This window comes from Oncorhynchus tshawytscha, linkage group LG18 (assembly GCF_018296145.1).
Source record: "Oncorhynchus tshawytscha isolate Ot180627B linkage group LG18, Otsh_v2.0, whole genome shotgun sequence".
Lineage (NCBI taxonomy): Eukaryota > Metazoa > Chordata > Actinopteri > Salmoniformes > Salmonidae > Oncorhynchus > Oncorhynchus tshawytscha.
This window is the reverse complement of record NC_056446.1, coordinates 34,843,681-34,869,559: the sequence shown is the minus strand read 5'-3', so window position 1 is coordinate 34,869,559 and position 25,879 is coordinate 34,843,681. Positions and strand designations below refer to the sequence as shown.

General features: G+C 41.3%; 1 protein-coding gene across 1 annotated transcript in view; it reads right to left on the bottom strand.

The window, feature by feature from the left end:
* Nucleotides 1-25,879, bottom strand: part of LOC112237275 (alpha-(1,6)-fucosyltransferase) — a 189,347-nt gene that overhangs the window by 12,488 nt on the left and 150,980 nt on the right. The window contains exon 6 of the mRNA XM_042300977.1: nt 3,020-3,257. Coding sequence (XP_042156911.1) covers nt 3,020-3,257 — 238 coding nt within the window. The remainder of the gene's footprint in view (nt 1-3,019; nt 3,258-25,879) is intronic.

Below are 25,879 nucleotides of genomic sequence, written 5' to 3'. Positions count from 1 at the left end.
GTGGTGCGCCAGGACCAATCAAAGTTGAGCTCACTCAGTTTAGCTCAATGCTGATTGGCTTATATTTTAAACTATTTTTATGAAGGGAGTCCAATTCTCACTAGCTTCCCTTGATTTCAATGGTATGGGCGACAACAATGTCATACTCTTTGGGACCAGATAGCATCAGATAGATGGCCTACACATACAGAGACAAAGGGGCTCTGTTTCGCTCGCTTGGATGATTCTCCCGTGAGATTACATTCAGCCTCTTGCGAATTGAAGGAAAATGATGAAACACAGACAGACTAAATTGATTATTGTATATGTTTATTTGTTTTTTTGGGGGGGGAAGACTGGTTTCCCTTGGCATCCATGAATACATGCCACTGACTGTCAAACAAATGGTATAATTACTCATAAAGAAATGCCCATTCAAAATAAGAGTAAATGGAATAAAATGAGATTAAAGAAAAATGTAAAAGGCAGGGCCTCGGGGCATGTGTACACCATGGAGCGTGAGCTCAATATAAATTGGCAAAAGCATGAAATATTAAACAGAAACATTTTTCCCAAAAGCTCTTTCTCTTTGCTTACAACATCATTGGCAGGTTTTGCAGGATGGAGAGGGGAACTGGGAGGGGGGGGGTGACGCCTACACATCTTGCCACAATTGCACAGTTAAGCACTCCTTCCCCCTCCCAGAGCTTCCTAATGAGGACACAAAGAGTACAAATTTTAACTCAACCTCTGCAATCTGCAAATAGGTGCTGCAACAACTTAACATTTTTACTTAACTTCTAGCTAATTCACAGTTTGAGGCAGGAAGGGAGATGAGATTTCACCCAGAATGCATTTTTCTATTGGTGCCTCAGCTCCTAATGGGTCCAGGTCAGACGAGCGGTGAACCCGTGAAATGAACTCACTACACAAAGAGCAAGCAAGGGCAATCGGTAAGAAAGCAAGGAGGCCATGCATTAGGGTATGCAAGATGGAAAAGAAGACGGGAACAGCACGATAAATAGGAGAAGAAAGTCTAAGATAGTTGCAGCCAGAGGCAGAGGGGTGTATGTGTATGTGTTTGCGGGGGAGATGGGGGGGACAAGGAAGCTGAAGATTATTAAAGGAAAGAGAAAAAATAGCTAGTCTATAATAAATGTATGAAACAGAATATTGCTTGCTACACTAAATGTCTCGACAAACAGTCTGAACCCCTATAACTTCCCTGGTGCTGAGACCATGTCTATGGGTGGACCGGTCAGCAGTGGTCAATATTTGGTTGGATGGAGCATTCAGTGTGTGGGTGAAACTGTCAGGTTTTACTGTGCACATGACTAAAACAGCAACATTGTCTCACGTCAGATGGCTTCACCCCTCCGTGACTCTCGTCCCTCATCCGATCTGTCTTGTGAACGTGGAACTCATATTCAAATTTGAATATTGAGCATCCGCCATTCAAAAAATGGAAATATAGTTCCTAATTTTTGATATCACTGCGCTAAATTATTACGAACTAGATAGCTAAATTATCACAAATGTTGTGACAGTGATTTAATAGTTTTCAATTTAAAAAAACACGTGAAAGCTATCTCCTGCACAAATTCTGTTTAAGAATGTTGTTTGCCAGTGCAGTGACCCAATCACCTGTGTAGCTAACTGTTGTAGCTAGCCAGCTTACTGACATAGCTAGATAGCTAGCTAGTTATGTAGCTCTGATTTCACTTTTTGTAGCTCTGATTTCAACATAAAAGCTTGCTTAGCCAGTTGAAATTACCCTGAAGTTCAGAGAAACTGACTGTGCAAGGCAGTTAACCCTTATTTGCTCCAGGGGTGCCGTACTACTGTGGCTGACCCTGTAAAACTACACATTTCACTGCACCTATCCGGTGTATGTGACAATAAAACATATATGTTGTCTTCAGAAATCAGTCCGTAGATCAGCATGTTTCTTTGCGATCGTATTGTTGGGTCAGCTGAGCGCAGCAGCTGATTCGGGAGGCTACTGCAATGACTCGTGACAGAACAACAGCTGCTTCATGAAAACTCACAATAATCTAAGCATTAGCACTACTAGCTACAGTAGCTTGCTAGCTAGCTTTTGTTGGAAGATTCAACATTGTGTGTGCAGCACTAAGTAGGTAGATGGTTTGTTAGCAGCATTGTTTCAGGCAAAGAAGATTTCAGTGACTGGCTCAGCTGTTGGACAAATCCATGATAGCTTTTGTGCCCATAACTTAAGAAATACTGCTCATTGAAGCACAACAATCCTTAGCTAGGTGTAAAATGGGGAGACTTCCTCACCAAAGAAACATAAACATTATTGACATATTTATTCTTTTAGCTTAGATTAATCAGACAGTTTTGAGGCAGAAATGGGGTTCAGCAGATGATGTTACCTACTGTAGGTAATATGTTTTAATGTTGCGGCAGCCCATGTTGCCGGATTACTTTCCATCTATCCCATGACCCTTTGCAAGATACGAGACAGATCAGTTCAGGCAGAACCGATGTGCTATCTGACATAAGACAATGGATGTAAGGATCACTGTCTAGGACAGGCCTGGGCAACACCAGTCCTCGGGGGCCTGATTGGTGTCACACTTTTTCCCCAGACCCAGCTAACACACCTGACTCCAATAATCAACTAATCATGATCTTCAGTTGAAAATGCAATTAGTTTAAATCAAGTGTGTTTGCTAAGGATGATGGGAAAGTGGACACCAATTAGGCCCCCGAGGACTGGAGTTGCCCAGGCCTGGTCAAGGAGGTATAGATAGTGGTCACCAAAGCCATGTATTTAGAGAGTTGGGCCAACTTTTAGAATTGTGAATATTGTTCTAATTCAAAGAATTCAGTTACATAGCATTATTTAAATATTCCTGATGTAATATTAATGGGGCGCTAACATGGCTGCCATAGAATGTTTTAGTGTCATGTAAATGCATCATAATGCAGAAACCTCAATGGCCCAACCATAGATATAGAACAGGGCCCAGTTCTCTAAATACATAATTCACCAGACAGTGCTCACCGTACCTACCTGACCAGTGCCCTGTAGACACCCCGGTACGCTCAGTACAGGAGTTGCTGACGGGGTGGAAGACAGTCTCCCAGCCGCCTGTGGCGTAGCGCCAGTTGTGGGACTCCAGGATGAGGGTGCGCTGTGTGCCATAGGCGATCATGAAACAGTAGACCACGTGGTGCAGCTGACAGCCGTAGCCACAGCCCTTGTTGATGTTACACACCAGCTTCCTGGCCTTGCTGCAGTCTTGGGGGTTCTGGTTAGACGGGAGGAGAGAGAGAGATACATAATACAACATTTGTAATGTCTTTATTCTTTTGGAGCTTATGTGAGTGTAATGTTTACTGATAATTTTTATTGTTTATTTCACTTTTTTATATTATCTACTTTGCTTTGGCAATGTTAACATATGTTTCCAATGCCAATAAAGCCCCTTGAATTTAATTTAATTGAGAGAGAAACACACACAGAGAGAGCGGGGACAGTTTACTGTCCCACCTTTAAATCATGGTAGTTCACCATGTCACCTTACAATCACGATGTGACACCATGTCACCTTTCAAATCAAAATCATGATGAGACACCATGTCACCTTTAAATCATGGCAGTTCACCATGCCACCATGGTACAATCACGATGTGACACCATGCCACCTTTAAATCAATCACGATGTGACACCATGTCACCTTTAAATCATGGTAGTTCACCATGTCACCTTTAAATCATGGTAGTTCACCATGCCACCTTACAATCACGATGTGACACCATGTCACCTTTAAATCATGGCAGTTCACCATGCCACCTTACAATCACGATGTGACACCATGTCACCTTTAAATCATGGCAGTTCACCATGCCACCTTACAATCACGATGTGACACCATGTCACCTTTAAATCAAGATGAGACACCATGTCACCTTTAAATCACAATATGATTTAACAGTGCCAACTTTAAAGGCCATGTTTCACTTTTTTAAAATTTTTAAACCAAACAATAATGACTAGTGCATATATGTATGAATCTTTTTTTTCAAACCGACGCTGTAAATTGGAGATATAATCGACAATATACTTCTGGCTCCATAAAAATATGAAATATAATACTGTCCGAGCGTGTAGATTCAGTTACTTTTGGAACACTGAGCCATTGACTGCACCAGATAGATGGCTGTGTGCTAGTGGGTTTCTTTAGACTACAGCCATAACGTTTTGAACCTAAGACTTATGGACCGGAGTAAGCAAGAAGGATTCGGGAGAAGGTTGCCTAAAGTAATGTCTAGTTGGTCAGAAAAGTATGGTAAGTTACAGAGTTAGTGTCTTTGATAACTGCTAGTTCGTTAGCTAGCTAGCTAAGTGTAAAACACAGGTAGCCAGCGTTTTACACTACACTTAGCTACATAATTAACTAACTGCAATTACCATAAACCATTATTATCTAGCTAGCTACAGTAGCTAAATATCTGTCAGATGTAAGCAGGATCGTAGCATGTCAGAATGCATGTTGGCTAGTGAGCTAGTGCCTACAGATGTAGGTGAAGCCTACTTTCTGAGTAGGCTTCATAGATTCAATACATCTGAAATTAATAGGGTTGTCATTTAGCTAGCTTGCTAGTGTAACAGTATAGACTTTACGTCCGTCCCCTCGCCCCGACCTGGGCGCGAAGCAGTGACGCTCTGCATAAGTCATGCGAATATTTCACTCATTAGGCTGTATATATTTGTCAGTTATCAAGGCATCTGGCAAGCGCTAACATATCACAATGCTTGTCTGTTTAAAACCTAGAGGACAGCTAACGTTCCTTAATGTTCAAAACGTAATTGCGCCGACGTTCAATAATAAGTGTTCAATAATAACGTGAACAACACAAGGAACAAACAAGCCACTTTGAGGAATCGGTCTGTGTGCGTGTGCGTGCACATGTGTTTGTGTGAGTGTGTATGTGTGCGCGTGTGTGCCTGCATGCATGTGTGCATTTGTGAAATTTTGCTATCCGCATTGGCCCCATAGGTATAACAATTACAGTTGATATACATGCTAATAATCTGGTGTGTTGTCTCGAGTCTCGACAACAAAGACTTGAATGGCAGCTTTACACCAGCGAGCCCCAGAGCGCCTCTTTCAGAGCATGGTGTTAAATGAGAACGACAAACAACCATAAGAGTACAAGCTCTGAACTACTTTGGTTCCTTTTAAAATGATAGGTTAATGCAATACAGAAGTGCCAGCAGACAGAGTTTAATGGTAATTATAGGGCAGGTGGAATACAAAAAAGGCTCTCACTTACTACTATAGTTTAAGTAGTCCTTCAAAAGCCGTAGTAGACTGAAATACAGTAGATTGAAAATGTGTGTGTGTGTTCACAGTGAGTAATGGAGAGAGATGGGGACATACAGGGAGAGGGAGAGAGACGGGGAGAGAGAGAGAGACAGGGGGAGAGAGGGAGAGACAGGGGGAGAGAGACAGAGGGGAGAGAGAGACAGGGGGAGAGAGGAGAGACAGGGGAGAGAGACAGAGGGGGGGGGAGACTAATCTACTGCATGACCTATACTCAGAACTGATGAGGCACTGTAAAAAAAAAAGTAGAAGGCTGACATTGGAGGGGGTACTGGGTGTGTGCGTGTGCGGCTCTGAAGTATGTGTGTGAGTAATGAATTAGGGATGGCGGCCGGTGGAGCTCTTTGATCCCTCAGCGATGGTGACAGCAGCTGTTAGCCATGGCGTCTCCATCAAGCCACACTCATTCTGGCTGTCTTCATCAAACACCTAGGCTCATTAATGCTGCAAGGCCCAGCAACGCACAGCCCCACCTCAGACCCGCTGCACCCAAACTGGGAAAGGTAGGAAGGCTGAGGGGGGACTCCTGGGGGTATGGCGGTATGAATCTAATCAAATCCAATTTCATTTGTCACATGCTTCGTAAACAACAGGTGTAGACTAACAGTGAAATGCTTACGTACAGGCCCTTCCCAGCAATGCAGAGAGAAAGGGTGACTTGGCAACAAGATAGATAATAAACTGGACTTGCCATGTGGTAGCAGAGAGAACAGTCGATGACTTGGGTGGCTGGAGTCTGACAATTTTTAGGGCTTTCCTCTGACACCGCCTGGTATAAAAGTCTTGGATGGCCGGGAGTTTGGCTCCAGTGATGTACTGGGCAGTACTCACTACCTTCTGTAGTGCCTACGAGGCAGCAAGAGGAACTGCCCCTCCCTACATTCAAGCTATGCTCAAACCCTACACCCCAACCTGAGCTCTTCGTCCTGCCACCTCGGGTCTCTTTGCCCTTCCATCCCTACGGCAGGGCAGTTCCCACTCAGCCCAAGCTCTTTCCTGTCCTGGCAACCCAATGGTGGAACCAGCTTCCCCCTGAAGCTAGGACAGCAGACTGCCTGCACATCTTCCGAAAGTACCTGAAACCCTACTTAAAAGCGTATTTTAAATAATCCCCCTCACCCCACCCCCAGAAATATAATAATAATATATCTTTTTAAATACTTTCCTGAACCAACACCTGCACTGAACTCCCCCTTCCAGCTGTGACTTTGATGATAACTACTTCATTAAGAAAAAGTATACTTACTATCCCTGAGGTGTGTGATTGTCCCACCTAGCTATCTTAAGATGAATGCATTAACTTTAAGTAACTGGATAAGAGTGTCTGCCGAATTACTGAAATGTCAATGTAAAATGTTACTCAACACCTGGATTCGGTCTTTTGTAGCAAAATTAGAAATGATGTTTTTTACATTATATAGAAGTATAGACTCGGAGCTACAACATGGTATATCAAACACTGCATTTGAGGGACAATGGGAAAGTAATTCTGCTTTGAAAGTTGATCAATTTATAAACTCACTTTTGAGAAAATCACATTTGAATGTTTTGCTCTCTAGTGAAGAGCTCTTCTTTGCGTAAACCCATTCAACATTGTTCACACCCTCACCCAAAGCCCCACCAATTTCGTTTCGCTCTCAAAGCGCACACTTGATGCTCTAGCTGATAATTTGCTTACCTCTGGATAACGTGAACACAGCCTAACCAGCTCTGCTGGCAACAATTTCATTGTACTTTTTTGCAGACGTTCACTGACACCAGCTATATTCAACAGGTGTTGTACATACATCACATAACGTTAGCTAACGAGCAAGCCAACTTTAGCTAGTTAAACAATAAACAATGCCAAAAATGGCACAGTGCTGGGAGCTAACCAACCATGTTCAATGTTAGCTAGCTAACATTAGGCTCTAACTAGAACAGCACACGGCTCTGGGAAACTAATAATAACGTCAACTAGGGAGCCAGCCAGCTAACGTTAGCTAGCTAGCTAACAGTACACTTTATCTTAAGACATATAGCTTGCTAGCTAGATGGCGCGCGCAAGATGGCGTTCAGTGCAGATCATTTGTTTTGGTAGCTGAAGGAATTATTGGATTTCCTTACCCAATTATGACCATTGGATTATTTCTACGGTCATAAAACCCTGTATGAATATGGTTTAGTTTATTTACCAAAGTAATTGATTACTTTCTGCAAGTTATTCACCTCTAAAACTAAGTTAGCCTGATAAACTAGCTTGTCGAACGTGCATGGAAACTGCCACGACCAGAACCAAAAGGAAAGAAATGGAGAGATCGTCAGATGCACAGTTAACCACAAAAGATAGTATGATTTTGGGTACTCCTCTTCAGAATGTAACTGTGGGGGGAAATACTGCAATGGGTGATGAAAATGTGGTGAGTATGGACAACAATGCTCACAACCTGCGTCCCTCCAGTCCCCAGCTCAGGCCTTTACCTTACGACCCCGGCACTCCAGTCAAGCCCCAGGGGAAAAAGATGAGAGGCCAAGAGGGTATGTCACTTCTTGAGATGCAAAACAATATTGTAATGCTTTTGACAGCAAAGATAGATGGAAGGGCAAATGGCTTGGAGGTCATGGTTAGGGAGAATACGATGAAAATTGAGGACATAAAAAGTCTGTTGACTTTATCTTTGGAGAAGTGAAAACCCTCAAAAGTGACATGAAGAAAGCTGAAGATATCTGCCAGGAAAATGAAAAGAAGGTGGCTGAACTCGAGCAAAATTTGAATGAGACGGAGAGATACCAGGGCAGGTGGAACCGGAGGCTCCATGGAATTCCAGAGCAGGTGGGTGAGGACATCAAATGCAGAGTTGTTGACATCTGTGGAGCTGTCATTCCCGAATCAAAAGCCAAACTTCAGGAAAATGTAGACATCGTCCATCGTTTGGGAAGAGTCAATGATCAAGACAAGAGACCGAGGACAATCATCATCAGGTTCACCAACAGATCTACACGGGATCTTCTTTGTAGGCGAGCGAAGCATTGTGAATTCCCCATCAAGCAAAAAATGAGGTTCACGGAGGATCTGACCTCAGCAGACAAAGTGACGAGAGAGAAACTGTGGCTGATGGTGGCTGCAGCTCGAAAGGCAGGGAAAACTGAATATTTTTATCGATGTGAGAGTGATCATCGTTGGGAAAGAAATCAGAACATTCGAGTAAGAGCAAGAGTCCAACTCGGACAGAACTGTCAGGCCAAGGTGAATAGCAGCTTTTTATTATAAAAATGTACACAAACACTTGAATGAGAGAAGGCTGACCCGAGAACTGGTAAACTAAACACTAACTATAGGTGAATAACTAAACACTAATTATAGGTGTGTAACTAACTATAGGTGAATAACTAAACACTAATTATAGGTGAGTAACTAACTATAGGTGAATAACTCAAGTCTACACAATGTCTACCCCTTGTAGACATAAGAATACTTTGGTAACTTTATGACCAATATTTTTTTGTTGTTGGAGAGGTTAATAATGGGATGGAAATCCTTTTGAGTTACATATCCTTAGGAAAAGCTTATATTGGCATAACAAGGTTGTTGGTTGAAGTTTGTCTTTAACTCTTTGTTCAATTAATGTCAGGGGTATTTGTAATTTACTCAAGCGCAATGCTATTTTCCTGTATTGCAAACGGTTTAATCCATACTTTTACTTTTTACAAGAGACTCATGCTTGTTCTTCCGATCTATCTTTTTGGAAAAATCAATGGGGTAACAATATCTGGTTATCATATGGGAACAACCACTCTGCAGGTGTAACAGTTTTAAGAGGTGCATTTAAAGGGAAGGTCAACAGTAGTAAGACTCACCACTCTGCAGGTGTAACAGTTTTAAGAGGTGCATTTAAAGGGAAGGTCAACAGTAGTAAGACTCACCACTCTGCAGGTGTAACAGTTTTAAGAGGTGCATTTAAAGGGAAGGTCAACAGTAGTAAGACTCACCACTCTGCAGGTGTAACAGTTTTAAGAGGTGCATTTAAAGGGAAGGTCAACAGTAGTAAGACTCACCACTCTGCAGGTGTAACAGTTTTAAGAGGTGCCTTTAAAGGGAAGGTCAACAGTAGTAAGACTCACCACTCTGCAGGTGTAACAGTTTTAAGAGGTGCATTTAAAGGGAAGGTCAACAGTAGTAAGACTCACCACTCTGCAGGTGTAACAGTTTTAAGAGGTGCATTTAAAGGGAAGGTCAACAGTAGTAAGACTCACCACTCTGCAGGTGTAACAGTTTTAAGAGGGTCATTTAAAGGGAAGGTCAACAGTAGTAAGACTCACCACTCTGCAGGTGTAACAGTTTTAAGAGGTGCATTTAAAGGGAAGGTCAACAGTAGTAAGACTCACCACTCTGCAGGTGTAACAGTTTTAAGAGGTGCATTTAAAGGGAAGGTCAACAGTAGTAAGACTCACCACTCTGCAGGTGTAACAGTTTTAAGAGGGTCATTTAAAGGGAAGGTCAACAGTAGTAAGACTCACCACTCTGCAGGTGTAACAGTTTTAAGAGGGTCATTTAAAGGGAAGGTCAACAGTAGTAAGACTCACCACTCTGCAGGTTTAAAGGGAAGGTCATCAGTGGTAAGACTCACCACTCTGGATGTTGGTTAATTTTAACAGTACATTTCAACAGTGAAATGTTTTTATTAGGGAATATTTATGCATCCAACAACAAACAAAACAACAGGATATTATTTCAAGAATTTGAAGAAGAAATTAATAGAGTTATAGGTGTATTTCAGGATATCAAAACTATCTTAGGTGGAGATTTTAATTCTGTATCTAATGTGATGATTGACATATACCTCCCCCCCTAACAGATCCAGCATAGTTAATCCTGAGGTTAATAATCCTGGTCTTGGATTAGTCGATATTTGGAGATCTAAATATCCTGATAAAAAGGAATTCACTTGGAGTAACAAGGACATGTCCAGACAGTCAATAATTGACTATCAATAATGAAGACTTCCAAAAGTCTTGTGATGAAATTATTTCTATCAATGAAATAAAAAAATGTATCAGCAAGTTGAAAGAGAACAAATCTCCAGGGAATGATGGCATAATCAGTGAATTCTATAAATATTTCCAGGAGGATATTATTGAATTTATATTTCATGTTTTTAAGGAGGCAATTGATTTAGGGGTCCTGCCTGTTTCTATGACACAAGGCCTAATTTCTGTAATACCAAAACCAAACAAAGATTCTATGATGTTAGAAAATTGGAGACCAGTCACACTAATGAACAATGATGGAAAGATACTTGCATCCATCTTTGCAGAAAGACTTAAAAAGGTCTTGACCAAATCATTGATGAAACCCAGTCTGGTTTTATGAAGGGCAGACATATAGGTAATAATATTCTACTAGTATTGGACTTGATAGACTACAATGAGCACATTATGGAAGATAGCTTTATTTTATTTGTAGACTTATACAAGGCATTTGATACAGTTGAACATTATTTTCTTTTTGAGACCTCAATTTTTTGGTTTTGGTCAATATTTTCAAAGTGTAATTAAGACACTTTACAATAATAGTAACAGCTCTGTTAAATTATCCCATGGAACTTCACAAAGATTCAACATTAGACGTGGAATTATACAAGGATGCCTAATTTATCCTTTCTTATTTTTATTGGTCACAAGTTATGGCACTTCATATAAATAAGGATGGTTTTAGGGGTATTCAGATTCAAGACAAAGAGATAAAATGTTCACAAATGGCTGACAACATTTTTTTTTAAAGATCATAATGAAGTCAAGAAAGCTATTGAGTGTATTATTGTCGTCACACATGTATCAGGTTTATCTCTGAATATTAGGAAATGTGAATTATTTGCATTGAAAAGATGTAACTTAAACTCTATGTAATATCCCCGTAAAAGATGTGATCACATTTCTTGGTATTACAGTTAGCAAAGATCTTAACCCATCTGGACAAGAGGAATACTTATGTAAGGATGCTGTTCATCGATTACAGCTCAGCATTTAACACCATAGTACCCTCCAAACTCGTCATTAAGCTCGAGACCCTGGGTCTCGACCCCGTCCTGTGCAACTGGGTCCTGGACTTTCTGACGGGCTGCCCCCAGGTGGTGAGGGTAGGTAACAACATCTCCACCCCGCTGATCCTCAACACTGGGGCCCCACAAGGGTGCGTTCTGAGCCCTCTCCTGTACTCCCTGTTCACCCACGACTGCGTGGCCATACACGCCTCCAACTCAATCATCAAGTTTGCAGACGACACTATAGTAGTAGGCTTGATTACCAACAACGACGAGATGGCCTACAGGGAGGAGGTGAGTTCCCTCGGAGTGTGGTGTCAGGAAAATAACCTCACACTCAATGTCAACAAAACAAAAGAGATGATCGTGGACTTCAGGAAACAGCGGAGAGAGCAGCCCCCTATCTACATTGACGGGACAGTAGTGGAGAGGGTGGAGAGTTTTAAGTTCCTCGGCGTACACATCACGGACAAACTGAAATGGTCCACCCACACAGACAGCGTGGTGAAGAAGGCGCAGCAGCGCTTCTTCAACCTCAGGAGGCTGAAGAAATTTGGCTTGTCACCAAAAACACTCACAAACTTTTACAGATGCACAATCGAGAGCATCCTGTCGGGCTGTATCTCTGCCTGGTACGGCAACTGCTCCGCCCATAACCGTAAGGCTCTCCAGAGGGTAGTGAGGTCTGCACAACGCATCACCGGGGGTAAACTACCTGCCCTCCAGGACACCTAGACCACCTGATGTCACAGGAAGGCCAAAAAGATTATCAAGGACAACAATCACCCGAGCCATTGCCTGTTCACCCCGCTATCATCCAGAAGGCGAGGTCAGTACAGGTGCATCAAAGCAGGGACTGAGAGACTGAAAAACAGCTTCTATCTCAATGCCATCAGACTGTCAAACAGCAATCACTAACATTGAGTGGCTGCTGCCAACACACTGACACTGACACTGACTCAACTCTAGCCACTTTAATAATAGAAAAATGTATGTAATCAATTTATCACTAGCCACTTTATATAATGCTTACATACCCTACATTACTCATCTCATATGTATATACTGTATGCTATACCATCTATTGCATCTTGCCATCTTGATGTAATGTATCACAAGCCACTTTAAACAGTGACACTTTATAAAATGTTTTCATACCCTACATTACTCATCTCATAGGTATATACTGTACTCTATACCATCTACTGCATCTTGCCTATGCCGTTCGGGCATCACTCATTCATATATTTATATGTACATATTAGTATTCATTCCTTTACACTTGTGTGTATAAGGTAGTTGTTGTGAAATTGTTAGGTTATATTACTTGTTAGTTATTACTGCATGGTCGGAACTAGAAGCACAAGCATTTCACTACACTCACATTAACATCTGCTAACCATGTGTATGTGACAAATACATTTGATTTGATTTGAAAGAAAGGGACAACTTAAATTTCTCTCCTATTGTAGAGAAAATTGGAAAGAGATTTGTGATTCAGACATAAGGAAGTGGATGGCTGCAAACTTTCTACTTTTAAACTCGGACAAAACAGAGATGCTTGTTCTAGGTCCCACGAAACAAAGAGATCTTCTGTTGAATCTGACAATCAATCTTAATGGTTGTACAGTCGTCTCAAATAAAACTGAAGGACCTCGGCGTTACTCTGGACCCTGATTACTCTTTTGAAGAACATATCAAGACTGTTTCAAGGACAGCTTTTTTCTATCTACGTAACATTGCAAAAATCAGAAACTTTCTGTCCAAAAATGATGCAGAAAAATTAATCCATGCTTTTGTCACTTATAGGTTAGACTACTGCAATGCTCTACTTTCCAGCCACCCGGATAAAGCACTAAATAAACTTCAGTTAGTGCTAAATACGGTTGCTAGAATCCTGACTAGAACCGAAAAAATGGATCATATTACTCCAGTGCTAGCCTCCATACACTGGCTTCCTGTCAAGGCAAGGGCTGATTTCAAGGTTTTACTGCTAACCTACAAAGCATTACATGGGCTTGCTCCTACCGATCTCTCTGATTTGGTCCTGCCGTACATACCTACACGTACGCTACGGTCACAAGACGTAGGCCTCCTAATTGTCCCTAGAATTTCTAAGCAAACAGCTGGAGGCAGGGCTTTCTCCTATAGAGCTCCATTTTTATGGAATGGTCTGCCTACCCATGTGAGAGACGCAAACTCGGTCTCAACCTCTAAGTCTTTACTGAAGGCTCATCTCTTCAGTGGGTCATATGATTGAGTGTAGTCTGGCCCAGGAGTGTGAAGGTGAACGGAAAGGCTCTGGAGCAACAAACCGCCCTTGCTGTCTCTGCCTGGCCGGTTCCCCTCTTTCCACAGGGATTCTCTGCCTCTAACCCTATTACAGGGGCTGAGTCACTGGCTTACTAGGGCTCTATCATACTGTCCCTAGGAGGGGTGCGTCACTTGAGTGGGTTGAGTCACTGATGTGATCTTCCTGTCTGGGTAGGCGCCCCCCCTTGGGTTGTGCCGTGGCGGAGATCTTTGTGGGCTATACTCGGCCTTGTCTCGGGATGATAAGTTGGTGGTTGAAGATATCCCTCTAGTGGTGTGGGGGCTGTGCTTTGGCAAAGTGGGTGGGGTTATATCCTTCCTGTTTGGCCCTGTCCGGGGGTGTCATCGGATGGGGCCACAGTGTCTCCAGACCCCTCCTGTCTCAGCCTCCAGTATTTATGTTGCAGTAGTTTGTGTCGGGGGGCTAGGGTCAGTTTGTTATATCTGGAGTACTTCTCCTGTCCTATCCGGTGTCCTGTGGGAATTTAAGTATGCTCTCTCTAATTCTCTCTTTCTCTCTTTCTTTCTCTCTCTCGGAGGACCTGAGCCCTAGGGACATGCCTCAGAACTACCTGACATGATGACTCCTTGCTGTCCCCAGTCGACCTGGCAGTGCTGCTGCTCCAGTTTCAACTGTTCTGCCTGTGATTATTATTATTTGACCATGCTGGTCATTTATGAACATTTGAACATCTTGGCCATGTTCTGTTATAATCTCCACCTGGCACAGCCAGAAGAGGACTGGCCACCCCACATAGCCTGGTTCCTCTCTAGGTTTCTTCCTAGGTTTTGGCCTTTCTAGGGAGTTTTTCCTAGCCACCGTGCTTCTACACCTGCATTGCTTGCTGTTTGGGGCTTTAGGCTGGGTTTCTGTACAGCATTTTGAGATATCAGCTGATGTACGAAGGGCTGTATAAATACATTTGATTTGAACTATCATTTATTTATTTATTTATTAAGAGATCTTTCTTTATCTGGATGTGTACTTTTATCACAATCTGAAGGTCCAGATTAGTTTATACCTTCCTTGCCTTGGATGTTTCTCTGTCAGTAACTAAAGTGGTTGATACTAAATTATTTAATTTCATATGGAGGAATAAACCTCATTATTTAAGAAAAGCGGTAAAATGTAGCACCCAAGGTGAGGGAGGGTTGAATGCTCTGGATTTTAAAACCTCTAATATAATATTTAAGATTGAATGGATACAAAACTATTTAAGAAATAAGGATTACATCTGGAATATCATCCCTAATTTAATATTTCAACAAATTGGTGGTCTAGAATTTTTACTCAAATGATTTGGGTAAAATCCCTATTAAGCTTGCTAACTTTCATAAACAAGTACTTCTAACTTGGAACTTCATGTACAAACACAATTTTCCCCTCATAGGTATACAATCTGGAATAATAAAGACATAATATACAAAAACAAGGTTTTATTTTTCCAGAACTGGTTTGACAACAACATTATTTGGGTTAAACAATTATTGAATAATGGTGGACAACTATATGATTATCCAGAATTTATTAGAACACACAATGTTACATTCACTCTATGAAATTTTTGTTAGAGCTGTCCCTAAAGGTGATATTCTTCTTTTAGGAGATTATAACAATACTCCAAGTGCAACTGTTGACGATTTTGTAGCCTCAATACAATTAGAAAGAATTGACATTTTAAACTATAAATGTAATAACATGTATATAAGGAAACTATGTCCATATGTTACTATTCCCTCTGCTAAAATGTACTGGAATGCAGCCCTGGGACAAGTGAACTGGAACAAGGTTTCTTTGTTATCTGGTAAATATTGTATATCTAATAAGGTAAAAGAAGTATCATACAAACTCATTCATAGAATCTACCCTGTAAAGACCTTTATTATACACAGATTTAAAATAGCTATTGATAACAAATGTCTATTTTGTGATTGTGACCCAGAGACTCTTGACCATTTATTTTGGGACTGCTCTTATGTCAGAAGATTGTGGTGTGAGTTAGAATATTTTATTTTAAAAGGAACAACAATCAATATTAATTTGAAAGACTGATATTATGTTTTATTTTGAACCAAATGATATGGACCCTGGTTTAACTTTCATTGTTAATCTTTAAAAATCTTTCATGGAAGATTCTTGGACCATAAAATGAAGTGGGCGGAGAACAAACCCCCTTTCACATTATTTAAGATATAATTAAAATATTATTTTGAAATGATCAGAAAATGTCAAAACAAAAAAGCAATATGCACCATGAAAGTATTTAACAAATTCAAAATTAATCTGGATATGTAACACCCCTGTCTGTTAGGTTTATGTACTCTTGTTTGTATATTTCTGTCTTTTGGTATCTGTTGTGTATATATATATATATATATAAAATATAGCTTGCTAGCTAGGTAAACAATGTACCTAGCTAGGTAAACATAATGTAAGTTCACACACTTCACATAACGTTAACTAACGAGCCAACCAGCTAACGTTAGCTAGTTAAACAACAATGAACAGTGCCAACAATGCCACAGTGATGCCACAGTAACCAACCATGTTCAATGTTAGTTAGCTAACATTAGGTTCTAACTAGAACAGCAAACGGCTCTGGGAAAGAAAGAATAACATTAGCTAGGGAGCCAGCCAGCACGGTTGTAACGGTTGCCCTTAGTTTGAAGATGTAATCTGGAGAAAGGTGTTTCCTCAATCTCTTTAGCTATCATACTCTAATTCCACTGATTTCAAAACTTGATTCTCCAGAAAGTGGAGTGCCAAACTTATGCAGCTCCACTACACAATAGATTTTTTTTAAAGCCACGTTCGTCAAGATTACCAACACAGACTGACGAGCTTCTATGGCAGTCCAATCCGAACTCCTCTCTCGGCATGTCCAGCCCACTCATGATCTCAGCCAATCATGGCTAGTGGGAAGGTTGCTCACTTTTTCTGTGGCTTAACCAACAAGGCTCGTATTTTAACAATTGTATTCGTATTTTCAGATGGCATACGAGTTTGTTATTGAGGCACATGAAAGTTCACATGTTCAAGAAGCCTTTTCTCCAAAAAACGCATTTTGATAAAATAAATGTTTTTTTACCTTCAAACGGCTCCCATGAAGTCGTGACTTGCGACATACGCCTAGTTTCCTGAATCAGTCAGTCAATATGCTCTGAATGGTGCAGCTGTAAAAGGTTTTGAGGATCTAAGGGCCCCATGCCAAATCTTTTCAGCCTCCTGAGGGGGAAAAGGTATTGTCATGCCCTCTTCACAACTGTGTTGGTGTGTGTGGACCATGATAGATCCTTAGTGATGTGGACACTGAGGAAGTTGAAGCTCTCGACCCGTTCCACTACAGCCCTATTGATGTGAATGGGGGCGTGCTCAGCCCAGCATTTCCTGTAGTCCACAATCAGCTCCTTTGTCTTGCTGACATTGAGGGAGAGGTTGCTGTCCTGGCACCACACTGCCAGGTTTATGTCCTCCTCCCTGTTGGCTGTCTCATCGTTGATCAGGCCTATCACCGTCGTGTCGTCAGCAAACTTAATAATGATGGTATTTGAGTCATGCGCAGCCACACAGTCGTGGGTGTACAGGAGGGGACTAAGTGCACACCCCTGAGGGGCCCCCGTGTTGATGGTCAGTGTGGCGGATGTGTTTTTGCCTACCCGCACCACCTGGGGGCAGCCCGTTAGGGAGTCCAGGATCCAGTTGCAGAGAGAGGTGTTCAGTCCCAGGTTCCTTATCTTAGTGATGACCTTGGAGGGGGCAATGATGTTGAACGCTAAGCTATAGTCAATGAACAGTATTCTCATGTAGGTGTTCCTTTTCTCCAGGTAGAGGAGGGCAGTGTGAGGTGCAATAGAGATTCTGGTGGTCGTAGTGGGATTTCTTAAGTGTCCGGATTAATGTCCCACTCCTTGAAAGCAGCAGCTCTAACTTTTAGCTCAGTGCTTTTGTTGCCTGTAATTCATGGCTTCTGGTTGAGATACTGTATGTACGTACATACGGTCACTGTGGGGGCAACGTCTTCGATGCACTTATTAACGAAGCCCATTGACTGATGTGGTAAACTCCTCATTGTGCTCCGAAACAAATTCCAGTCTGTGCTAGCGAAACAGTCCTGTAGCTTAGCATCCGCTTCATTGGTCTAGTGGAGGGTATATGAGAGGATGACAAAGTGTGTGTTGGGGTTGGTGGTTGTGTGAGTGTGTGTGTGTGACAGGATAGATGATATACATGTATCAGATAGCAGTGTGTTGCATCTAATTGATTCTGACAGGTATGGCTTGTGTTAAGTAGAGAAGAGCTGATGTGAGAAAGAGTGTGCGTGTGTGTGTGTTTACGCATGTGTGTAAACGTGTTTTCACGTGTGTGTGGGTTTGTGTGGGTGAGTGTGCTTGCATATGTATGTGTCTGTATACACTCTTAGAAAAAATAGTTATTTGATTGTCCCCATAGAGGAACCCTTTTTGTTTCCAGGTAGAACCATTTTTGGTTTTAGGTCACTGTTGTAGCGGAAACTACCGCAGCCCCTGCAGGGCAGGTGGGCCCACGAGCTCACCTAGAGTATGTCTGTATTTGATACAAAATAATTTTGACAGTACCCCTCCTTTCTAACATCCACATTTAGCAAGCAAAGTGTTTGTGTTGTCCAATCTATATGACTAGTAGGTGAGTCAGACAGAAAATCTGTTGAGCCAATTTGTCAGCGGCGCCGGCGTCAGCCCGCCTCGAGCTGCTCACCTAATAGGCCAGAGGTGGGCAACTCCAGTCCTCGAAGGCCTGATTGGTCTCACACTTTTTCTCCATCCCTAGCAAACATTAATCAAACTGCATTCTAAACTGAAGATTATGATTAGGTGATTATTGGAGTCAGGTGTGTTAGCTATCAAGTAAAAAAAAAAGTTAGGTGAATCAGGTCGGACTCAGATGGAGTGAGTGCGTTGTTCAAGATGGACAAACAAAAGGCAAGACAAAGTGGTGCTAAAAAAACGCTATAAAGTTGGTGCCATAATGTATGGTCCTCGTTTTGCGAGCTCCGACCTAACATTGCTATTTTGTGACTTTTTTGGCATTTATTTTTACTTTATTTTCATGAAATGTATCCACTATCATTTCTTATAACCGACAATGACTTTTGAAGATCAGATCTCAGTTATTTACCTCAATTACGGTTTCAACTTTGATGCATCTGCCCTGGGTTCTTTCTGTAATTCTACCCAAACGCCAACTTTACAGTGGCAAGAGAGGGGGGATCCTGGAGAGGTTAAGTTGAGGGGAAAACCATCCACCTCTTACCTCCAATCTCCTGGCCAAAGTACAGTCACTTGATAATAAGATGTGTGACCACCAATCGTGGATTTGCTACCAACGGTACTCTCGTAACTGCAATATTTTCTGCTTTTCTGAAACATGGCTTTCGGACAAGATACCCCTCATGGCTATCCAACTCGATGGGATTCTCCATTCACCAAGCGAACAAGACAGTGGAGTCAGGGAAATCGAGAGAGGGAGGGGTTTGCCTCTTCATTAACAACAAATGGTGTGCTGACTCGAGCGCAGTGGAAGTCTTAAACCATTGTTTACCCATCTTGGAATACCTGATGATCAAATGTCGACCCTTCTACCTTCCGAAGGTGTTTCGTTGCCCGGGCGGTGTGTTTGGAATCATTGTCATGCTGAAAGACCCAGCCACGTTTCATCTTCAATGCCCTTGCTGATGGAAGGAGGTTTTCACTCAAAATCTCACGATACATGGCCCCATTCATTCTTTCCTTTACACGGATCAGTCGTCCTGGTCCCTTTGCAGAAAAACAGCCCCAAAGCATGATGTTTCCACCCCCATGCTTCACAGTAGGTATGGTGTTCTTTGGATGCAACTCAGCATTCTTTGTCCTCCAAACACAACGAGTTGAGTTTTTACCAAAAAGTAATATTTTGGTTTCATCTGACCATATGACATCCCTCCAATCTTCTTCTGGATCATCCAAATGCTCTCTAGCAAACTTCAGACGGGCCTGGACATGTACTGGCTTAAGCAGGGGGGCACTGCAGGATTTGAGTCCCTGGCGGCGTAGTGTGTTCCTGATGGTAGGCTTTGTTACTTTGGTCCCAGCTCTCTGCAGGTCATTCACTAGGTCCCTCCGTGTGGTTCTGGGATTTTTGCTCACCGTTCTTGTGATCATTTTGACCCCACGGGGTGAGATCTTGTGTGGAGGAGCCCCAGATCGAGGGAGATTATCAGTGGTCTTGTATGTCTTCCATTTCCTAATAATTGCTCCCACAGTTGATTTCTTCAAACCAAGCTGCTTATCTATTGCAGATTCAGTCTTCCCAGCCTGGTGCAGGTCTACAATTTTGTTTCTGGTGTTCTTTGACAGCTCTTTGGTCTTGGCTATAGTGGAGTTTGGAGTGTGACTGTTTGAGGTTGTGGACAGGTGTCTTTTATACTGATAACAAGTTCAAACAGGTGCCATTAATACAGGTAACAAGTGGAGGACAGAGGAGCCTCTTAAAGAAGAAGTTACAGGTCTGTGAGAGCCAGAAATCTTGCTTGTTTGTAGGTGACCAAATACTTATTTTCCACCATAATTTGCAAATAAATTCATTCAAAATCCTACAATGTGATTTTCTGGATTTTTTTTCTTCTCATTTTGTCTGTCATAGTTGAAGTGTACCTATGATGACAATTACAGGCCTCTCTCATCTTTTTAAGTGGGAGAACTTGCACAATTGACTAAATACTTTTTTGCCCCACTGTATATCCTGATGCCTAGTCACCTAACCCCTTTTCATATCTACCTCTATCACTCTAGTATCCCTGAACATTGTAAATATGGTATTGGAACTGACCCAGTATATACTGTAGCTTACTTACTACTCGGTATCATTTTATTTGTATGTATTTGTTCTACCTTATGTTATTTTTAATACTATGATTATATTGAACTGCATTGATGGGTTTAGAGGTGGCAAGAAAGGTATTTCACTACATGTGCATGCATCATTTAAACTTGAAACGTATCTGATCACGCTCATGACAAATTACCTAAGATTGATGAAACACCATCGCAGGTGGAGGCTAGCAGGTCTACTTATGCAGAAGCTAACACTAGCAGATAGGGTTGAATGGTGGGTACCCAGTTACTAAGATTTACCGCCCTCCCTTTTCACAGGACAAATAACTGCGAGAAACCAGTCAATTGCAATAAATTATTTATATCAACAGTATGATGTGAAATGGAACTGATAAATGATATGCAATGTCTAAATATAGCTTCTCTTTGGCTTTCTCTCTGCTCTCAGCGTGATTAATCATCAACGCTCATGGTGGAGACAGACCATCTCAGTACGGAGTGCAGTTCACAATGCATGTAGACCTATCAACTTATCATGGTACAAGGTTTTCCTTGTGACAGGTAGGCCTACATTTGCTGCAGCATAGCCTATGCTACACTAATATAAGGACTGAATGAGTGTCTAATTTACCACTCCATCAGGCTTTTGCAGCTCACATTCATTTTTATTGTAAAGAGGTATTTTTTTATTGCAGCTGCAGAGTTTTGAAACAGCCATTCACTCGAATATCGATGAGTTTTGAAACAGCCTGTCACTCGAATATCGATGAGTTTTGAAACAGCCTATCACTCGAATATCGATGAGTTTTGAAACAGCCTATCACTCGAATATCGATGAGTTTTGAAACAGCCTGTCACTGGAATATCGATGAGTTTTGAAACAGCCTATCACTCGAATATCGATGAGTTTTGAAACAGCCTATCACTCGAATATCGATGAGTTTTGAAACAGCCTATCACTCGAATATCGATGAGTTTTGAAACAGCCTATCACTGAATATCATGAGTTTTGAAACAGCCTGTCACTCGAATATCGATGAGTTTTGAAACAGCCTATCACTCGAATATCGATGAGTTTTGAAACAGCCTATCACTGGAATATCGATGAGTTTTGAAACAGCCTATCACTGGAATATCGATGAGTTTTGAAACAGCCTATCACTGGAATATCGATGAGTTTTGAAACAGCCTGTCACTGGAATATCGATGAGTTTTGAAACAGCCTATCACTGGAATATCGATGAGTTTTGAAACAGCCTATCACTGGAATATCGATGAGTTTTGAAACAGCCTATCACTGGAATATCGATGAGTTTTCAAACAGCCTATCACTCGAATATCGATGAGTTTTCAAACAGCCTATCACTGGAATATCGATGAGTTTTCAAACAGCCTATCACTGGAATATCGATGAGTTTTGAAACAGCCTATCACTGGAATATCGATGAGTTTTGAAACAGCCTATCACTGGAATATCGATGAGTTTTGAAACAGCCTATCACTGGAATATCGATGAGTTTTGAAACAGCCTGTCACTCGAATATCGATGAGTTTTGAAACAGCCTATCACTGGAATATCGATGAGTTTTGAAACAGCCTATCACTGGAATATCGATGAGTTTTGAAACAGCCTATCACTGGAATATCGATGAGTTTTGAAACAGCCTATCACTGGAATATCGATGAGTTTTGAAACAGCCTATCACTGGAATATCGATGAGTTTTGAAACAGCCTATCACTGGAATATCGATGAGTTTTGAAACAGCCTGTCACTGGAATATCGATGAGTTTTGAAACAGCCTATCACTGGAATATGGATGAGTTTTGAAACAGCCTATCACTGGAATATCGATGAGTTTTGAAACAGCCTGTCACTGGAATATCGATGAGTTTTGAAACAGCCTGTCACTCGAATATCGATGAGTTTTGAAACAGCCTATCACTGGAATATCGATGAGTTTTGAAACAGCCTATCACTGGAATATCGATGAGTTTTGAAACAGCCTGTCACTCGAATATCGATGAGTTTTCAAACAGCCTATCACTGGAATATCGATGAGTTTTCAAACAGCCTATCACTGGAATATCGATGAGTTTTCAAACAGCCTATCACTGGAATATCGATGAGTTTTGAAACAGCCTATCACTGGAATATCGATGAGTTTTGAAACAGCCTATCACTGGAATATCGATGAGTTTTGAAACAGCCTATCACTGGAATATCGATGAGTTTTGAAACAGCCTGTCACTGGAATATCGATGAGTTTTGAAACAGCCTATCACTGGAATATCGATGAGTTTTGAAACAGCCTATCACTGGAATATCGATGAGTTTTGAAAAAGCCTGTCACTGGAATATCGATGAGTTTTGAAACAGCCTGTCACTGGAATATCGATGAGTTTTGAAACAGCCTATCACTGGAATATCGATGAGTTTTGAAACAGCCTATCACTGGAATATCGATGAGTTTTGAAACAGCCTATCACTGGAATATCGATGAGTTTTCAAACAGCCTATCACTGGAATATCGATGAGTTTTGAAACAGCCTGTCACTCGAATATCGATGAGTTTTGAAACAGCCTATCACTGGAATATCGATGAGTTTTGAAACAGCCTATCACTGGAATATCGATGAGTTTTGAAACAGCCTGTCACTGGAATATCGATGAGTTTTGAAACAGCCTGTCACTGGAATATCGATGAGTTTTGAAACAGCCTATCACTGGAATATCGATGAGTTTTGAAACAGCCTATCACTGGAATATCGATGAGTTTTGAAACAGCCTATCACTGGAATATCGATGAGTTTTCAAACAGCCTGTCACTGGAATATCGATGAGTTTTGAAACAGCCTATCACTGGAATATCGATGAGTTTTGAAACAGCCTATCACTGGAATATCGATGAGTTTTGAAACAGCCTATCACTGGAATATCGATGAGTTTTCAAACAGCCTATCACTGGAATATCGATGAGTTTTGAAACAGCCTATCACTGGAATATCGATGAGTTTTGAAACAGCCTGTCACTGGAATATCGATGAGTTTTGAAACAGCCTATCACTGGAATATCGATGAGTTTTGAAACAGCCTGTCACTGGAATATCGATGAGTTTTGAAACAGCCTATCACTGGAATATCGATGAGTTTTGAAACAGCCTATCACTCGAATATCAATGAGTTTTGAAACAGCCTATCACTCGAATATCGATGAGTTTTGAAACAGCCTGTCACTGGAATATCGATGAGTTTTGAAACAGCCTATCACTCGAATATCGATGAGTTTTGAAACAGCCTGTCACTGGAATATCGATGAGTTTTGAAACAGCCTATCACTGGAATATCGATGCTTTAAATCGGAGCAACCTGAGCGGTCTTCCTCTCTCTCATCAATTCCATTGAAACGGCAAAATAGATAGTCCTGTTCAAGATTGATATATATATACAGTTGAAGATGGAAGTTTACATACACCTTAGCCAAATACATTTAAACTCCATTTTTCACAATTCCTGACATTTAATCCTAGTAAAAATTACCTGTCTTAGGTCAGTTAGGATCACCACTTTATTTTAAGAATGTGAAATGTCAGAATAATAGTATAGAGAATGATTTATTTCACCTTTTATTTCTTTCATCACATTCCCAGTGGATCAGAAGTTTACATGCACTCAATTAGTATTTGGTAGTATTGCCTTTAAATTGTTTAACTTGGGCCAAACATTTTGGGTAGCCTTCCACAATCTTCCCACAATAAGTTAGGTGAATTTGGCCCATTCCTCCTGACAGAGCTGGTGTAACTGAGTCAGGTTTGTAGGCCTCCTTGCTCGCACATGCTTTTTCAGTTTCACATTTTCTATAGGATTGAGGTCAGGGCTTTGTGATGGCCACTCCAATACCTTGACTTTATTGTCCTTAAGCCATTTTGCCACAATTTTTTGAAGTATGCTTGGGGTCATTGTCCATTTGGAAGACCCATTTGCGACCAAGCTTTAACTTCCTGACTGATGTCTTGAGATTTTGCTTCAATATATCCACATAATTTTCCTACCTCATGATGCTATCTATTTTGTGAAGTGCACCAGTCCCTCCTGCAGCAAAGCACCCTCACAACATGATGCTGCCACCCCCGGGCTTCACGCTGGGATGGTGTTCTTCGGCTTGCAAGCCTCCCCCTTTTTCCTCCAAACATGACGATGGTCATTATGGCCAAACAGTTCCATTTTTGTTTCATCAGGCCAGAGGACATTTCCCCCAAAAGTACGATCTTTGTCCCCATGCGCAGTTGCAAACCATGGTCTGGCTTTTTTATGGAGGTTTTGGAGCAGTGGCTTCTTCCTTGCTGAGCGGTCTTTCAGGTTATATCGATATAGGACTCGTTTTTATTGTGGATATAGATACTTTTGTACTTGTTTCCTCCAGCATCTTCACAAGGTCCTTTGCTGTTGTTCTAGGATTGATTTGCACTTTTCTCACCTAAGTACGTTCATCTCAGAATGCGTCTCCTTCCTGAGTGGTTTGGCGGCTGCGTGGTCCCATGGTGTTTGTGCTTGCGTACTATTGTTTGTACAGATGAACGTGGTACCTTCAGGCGTTTGGAAATTGCTCCCAAGGATGAACCAGACTTGCAGAGGTCTACATTCTTTTTGCTGAGGTCATGGCTTTTCCCATGATGTCAAGCAAAGAGGCACTACGTTTGAAGGTAGGCCTTGAAATACATCCACAGGTACACCTCCAAATTACACAAATGATGTGAATTAGCCTACCAGAAGCTTCTAAAGCCATGACATAATTTTTTGGAATTTTCCAAGCTGTTTAAAGGCACAGTCAACTTAGTGTATGTAAACTTCTGACCCACTGGAATTGTGATACAGTGAATTATAAGTGAAATAATCTGTCTGTAAACAATTGTTGTAAAAATGACTTGTGTCATGCACAAAGTATCTGTCCTAACCGACTTGCCAAAACTATAGTTTGTTAACAAGTAATCTGTGGAGTGGTTGAAACATTTAGGTTGGAGACATTAAAACTTGTTTATGTAAACTTCCGACTTCAACTGTATATGTACATACAGTTGAAGTCGGAAGTTTACATAAACAAGTTTTAATGACTATATATATATATGAAATGCTTATGAAATGCTTGTAATTATACATCAGCATTCCATAGTAACATCTGACAAAAATATCTCAAGACACTGAAGCAGCAAACTTTGTGAAAATTAATATTTGTGGCATTCTCAAAACTTTTGGCCACGACTGTACATGTGATGCTGTATTCGCCTTATATGTAGCTAATGAATGATGGGATATGCATTATAAGCTTCTAACTAGCCTCTGTCTAGTTGGGACCTGTGCTCC